General features: G+C 43.7%; 1 protein-coding gene across 1 annotated transcript in view; it reads left to right on the top strand.

The window, feature by feature from the left end:
- The window catches only part of LOC104409680 (unconventional myosin-Vb-like), a gene marked incomplete at both ends in the record, with an annotated part of 107367 nt that overhangs the window by 38556 nt on the left and 63428 nt on the right, over positions 1 to 5383 (top strand). Inside the window, 2 exon segments of the mRNA XM_010019617.1 lie at positions 2334 to 2415; positions 4455 to 4595. Of these exon segments, the coding sequence (XP_010017919.1) occupies positions 2334 to 2415; positions 4455 to 4595 (223 nt within the window).

The raw sequence follows: 5383 nt of genomic DNA, 5'->3' as shown, positions 1-5383 counted from the left end.
CCTGGTCTTGGCTGGGACAGCTTGTTTTCCCTCTGTTTGCCATGTGAAGGGAAGTGTGAACACCCACATGGCCAGCTGTATGCTGGACTTATTTATGAACTTTAAATATTTTAGTATAAACCCTGATGCTGCAGTGGATTTAGGATATACCAGTCACACAGCAGAATAGGGAATACGAGAAAAGACAAAAATGCGTATTTGTCCCCTTGTATCTGCTCACAACGTGCCTTCCTGGAAGCCACAGTGATGGGTGAGGGTCAAGAATAAGCTTATTTAATACACCAAGGTATGGTGCACTGAAAAGATTAGAAACCAAACAGCCATTTATTTGCTTTTCCCATTAGGATGTCATCTTAGTGCAGTCACTTTGTGCAGGTAGGACCTCCTGGTGAGCACACACATGAAGCTAGCGACAGGTCTGCTCCATCAATTAGCAAATTGCACTGGCAGAATCCTTTAATTAGTGATTTCACACAATCTCCCTTGGAGTTGATGTGGTAAAGCTGCTCTGCCTCTGACCAGCACCCGCTGAGAGGGTTCATAAATCGCACCTGCTGTCTCTGAAGTTGAAAAAGAGTTTCCACTCTGCTATCTTCCCTCTTGTACCCCCACTCTAGTTGTGTTTTTCCACCTAGCTTACCATTGCCTTTTCATCTCTGTTCCAATTAAATCTTTTCTTGCCCTGTTGCTCTGATCATGAGCCTGCAGGAGTTGGTATTTCCAAAGAGTCCTGGGAAAGTTGTGCGCCTTTAGTTACAAGAGCTGAAGGCACTGGTCCTCATGGTGCAATGGCCATGCAGCCAAGATCAGGCACAGCAGGAGCTCTTCAAGGACATGTTCATCACTGAGGCTCTGGCCACGTGTTTATAGCAAACATTTGTTGGTCCCATACACCAGATCTTGTTGCATTAAAGGTTGTAAAGCTCAGTTCCTGTGGGATAGGGATGAATTGAGCATGCTCTGCTTGACACGGGCTACACTGGCTCCAGGGACAACGTCCGCCCTGGGGCAGAGAGAGTCCTGAGTTTCTTTGGGAGTGTGGGGCTGATAAAAGCACAAAAGTGGCTTCTTTCTCCCATTCCCCTCTTTTTCTTCTGCGTTTTTGCATTGCCTTTCCTCAAGGGCTCAGGTGTTTTGTATGGTGAGGGCATTAACACCTGGCAATACTGCATCGTATGGGTAACAGCCCGGTAGTCCTCAGAAAGAACCAGAAATACTGATTTATATTTGAGGGGGGGAGGGAGGAAGAGAGGGAAAAGGGCTTCATTTATTTAGTTCTTTAAGTCTGCTCTGCCAGGTTCTACAGCACCTATTACCTGAGCAATTACTTCGAAGTGCATTTATCATTGCAGCAGCTTATTTGTTAAGCGCAGGGAGCCTGCCACTTCTTCCCTTAGTTTAATCCTTACAGCCATGTGTTGAAGACTTTTTTCCCTCTCCCAACTATGCCTTAAAAACAGAAATATAAATAACATCAATTCCTAGTGGTCCTGTTTTTCTAAGAACAAACCCAACTCCCTCTTCCTGTCCCTGGGCTTCAAGTGCTTCAGCCCCCATCGCCTCGCGGGTTCTGCTGGAGCTCTGCTGCTTGCCTGTAGTTTGTGTTGTTAGGACTGCAGATTTTTTCTTTGCTAATTGTGACTAGGAAGCCAGTTTCAAGCTCGGTCTGGAGTTGGCCAGTGGCCTGTGGAGGGTTGGGATTATGTTTTGGCAAGGGGAGCTTTGGAAGCCCTGGCGAAGAGGGGATCACCAAGGCAAACATTAAACTCCCTCTAAGGAATGAATTGGAATTGGAGCTGAAAGCACTGTTTTTCCCTCTGCTTTGCAGAATTCGCTTGCTCACATGTATCTAATTCTTATGCTGTCAGGAATGCAATATAGAGGCTATAATTATGGATTTAATACCTTGGTTTTCTGCTCTGTTGAATTGCATTAAAAATACCATGTTTGGTCTTTTAAGACAGCAGCTACTGTCTCTTTATCGCCTTTGAAGTGAATATATTTGGACTTAATGTTTCAGGATATTTTTCCCTGAGAGAGGCTGTTACATTTCTTATCTCAGACAGCACTTCTGCCTGATGGGCAGGAAGCTACAGTCGTACCGAATATCTTATTTATGCACAGAGGAAGAGACCTCTCAAATCCCTCGACTTGTGGCAAGGAAAGATAGGTATTTCAGGGAATGAGGAATAAAGTGTAGATCTAGGATAGGAGGAATGCGAAGAGATGGTTGAATAACTGGTGTTCCCCTTCATGCATATGACACGGTTGCAGAGGAAGGTAGGTTTTGAGACAAAGTAATGCTTGATTCCTGTTTATTCATTGCTTTGCAGGTTTGAAACTTTTGAAGTGAACAGCTTTGAACAGTTTTGTATCAACTACGCCAACGAAAAGCTCCAGCAGCAGTTCAACTTGGTAAGGTCAGCTTGGAAATGTTCTGTGAAAGTTAGGAGAAAATACAGATTTTCTCAAGGTGGGATTATTGTATGTTTGCTTCTACTTAATGGCATTTACCTGCAGCTTTGCCAAATCTCCTGGCCAGCATGAATGTAGTCCTTGGGATACCGTCTCTTAAGTAATGATTTTACATTGTAGATGCATTAAATATATCAAGTTGACAATGCTACTCAGCTTGATACTGGGAGCAGGCTTGAAGTGTTTTATTCAGAGGTTGACTGATAGTTTTGAGTAGGTAGATAGTTTGCCAAATTTTTTTTGTGTGTGTGTAATTTCAGTCCTAAACCAAAGCCTGGATGGTCTTGTGCTGAGTCCAGTTTTCCAATGTGAGACAAAGCATGGGTGGAAACCTGCCCATTAAGTGTGGCTTAAACCTCTGAAACAAAAACTCTGTATGAAATAGGAGGATTGGACACACTCCCCATTTTTCACTTGAAATTGGCTCACAAAAAAGAGATTATTCTGTTTTATTAGATGCAAGCACTTACTTGCACTGGAAATAAAACTAGGAAGGGGTCATCATCTGCTTTTGTTGTCAGCAGGGAAGAAAATACTAGTAGTTTCAGGACACAAAGGAAAACTTGTTAAATGTGAGCAGCTAAGTGCTCCAGAGTGGCTTGGCACTTTGAAACTGTGTCATATGCATGGACATGAACATTTCCAGTATATCTAATATATCAGATCACTGCTGCTAAAAATGAAAAGTAAATTATGGATTGTATTTGCACTATTCATATCTTACTTAGTATGTCCAACTATCACTTCTGAAGCTTTTTAATTCAAACTCTGAGATGACATGTTTGAAGAGATTTTTAAAAGCTATCTTTGAAGAAAAAAGTGCATTTGAAAAATTATCTTTTAATATGCTTAGGGTATCTCAGAAATAGCCAGAGACAATTTATCTGCTTGGGCAGATACAGAAGCCAGGCAAGGAGTTTTTAATTATTTTTTTTTTTTTCCTTAAAATAAGAATCTGCAATAGAAGTGTTCCTGAGTCTGGGAACAACGCTGATAACACTGATGGTTTTAGTTGTTGCTAAGTAATGTTTACTCTGACCAAGGACTTTCTCAGTCTCATGCTGTGCCAGAGAGGAGGGGAAGCCAGGAGGAAGCAGAGACAGGACACCTGGCCCAAACTGGCCAAAGGGCTATTCCATACCACAGCACGTCATGCCCAGTATAGAAACTGGGGGGAGTCACCCAGAAGGCCCAGATCGCTGCTCGGGTCGGGCTGGGTATCGGTCAGCGGGTGGTGAGCTGTTGTGTCCTCTCCCCTTGTTATTCCTCTTATCATTATTATTGGTAGCAGTAGTGGTTTGTATTGTACCTTAGTTACTGGAGTGCTGTTATCTCAACCCGTGGGAGTTACATTCCTCCGATTCTCCTCCCCATCCCTCCGGGAGCGGGGGGAGGAAAGAAAGAGGGGTGGAGGGAGTGAGCGAGCAGCTGCGTGGTTCCAAGTTGCCGGCTGGGCTTAAACCATGACAATACTGCTGCAGACGTCCCTTGTAGGATGATGGATGCTCTTTGTGAAGTTCTGCTCACAGATGGGGGGACATGCACTCAGCCCTGGCTGGACTCCCAGCTTGTGAACCTGCTGCAGGTCACTAGTTTAATCAGCAGAGCACTAGGGCAGAGAGGGATCTTTGTCAGCCCAAGAGATATGTACATCATTGCCATTTCAATATATGGCTTCTGCCTAGATATAGTGACGTTTTCATCACTTCAGTCATTTTTTAGTGGAAGTCATTTAAAGCCTTTTTGGTTTTTTCTTGCCCCATGGTTTCCCAGTGTAACGCTTTTATTTTCCTTGCCAGAAGCTAGATTAAGTAAATGGCAAAGCCTGTATAAAGCTGTATGCGAGGGCACCTAAAGCTTCTGTGGCATCTGGATATACTTATGTAATACTCCAGCAGGGACATGTGGGTGATGAGGAAAAGAGCTGGTGCTGTGTTGGCTGGAGTCATGGTCAGTAACTGCTGTTTTTCCGTTCTCAGCATGTGTTTAAGCTGGAACAAGAAGAGTACATGAAGGAAGGAATCCCTTGGACGCTCATAGACTTCTACGATAACCAGCCCTGCATAGACCTTATAGAGACGAAACTTGGTATCTTGGACCTGCTGGATGAAGAGTGCAAGGTAAAGAGGACCACCTACCTTATCACTGGCATTTTTATTTCTATAAAAGGTTAAGAATGGGCTTTAACCTGTGGTAGCTTGCAAGACAGTAAACATCTCCGTTCACAGGCATTGCTGGGCTAGGCTGTTGGTATTTTTTGCTTCAGGACCATGAAGACCCTCCATGGCAGATGTTTGCTACCAACCTCAGTACCTGATCTCGCCATGAGCTGCTAGAACTTATGTTTCTGGCCTGGCTGTACTTAGGAGTAGTCATTGCTTTGACTTCTGATTCCTTCAGTGTTATCCAGGAGCTGGAGTTCCTCCCTGTCTCAAGTCTTATTTTGTCTCAAGGGGAACCTGAGTCCTCTTGCAATAGCTATTTTGGGTAAAGTTGATTGCATTTAACATGCAGACTTCAGATGCTTGTGATGTTGGGAGGGTAGTTTTCCATCTTTTACCCAATCTCTGTCTCTCATGCTAGCCTAAATGAAATCTTGCCTAAAAGTGGAGAAGAAAGGCCGGAACTGCAAACCTTCATGAGAATCCATAAGGAAGGCTGGACTTGCTCATTCCTTGTTGAGTCATGAATTATCAAATGTATTTATGAACAAGAAATGTAAGATGGGAGATTTTCTTAGGAAGCTGGGATGCCTGTTTTGAAGATCTTTGGTGTGAAGAGTGCAGGTGGAAAGTCCAGAGTTTTTAGGTATCATCATCTCAACAGGAGAGCTCAGTGTGATGCTGTGAAGACAAGGGCAGCTCTTATCTCGTCCGGTTCTGGTTTCTGCACAACAATGATAATGAGG

Source organism: Nestor notabilis, unplaced genomic scaffold (assembly GCF_000696875.1).
Source record: "Nestor notabilis isolate BGI_N333 unplaced genomic scaffold, ASM69687v1 scaffold12028, whole genome shotgun sequence".
Taxonomy (NCBI): Eukaryota; Metazoa; Chordata; class Aves; order Psittaciformes; family Psittacidae; genus Nestor; species Nestor notabilis.
Note: the sequence above shows the minus strand (reverse complement) of the source record. Positions and strands in the feature narration are given on the sequence as shown.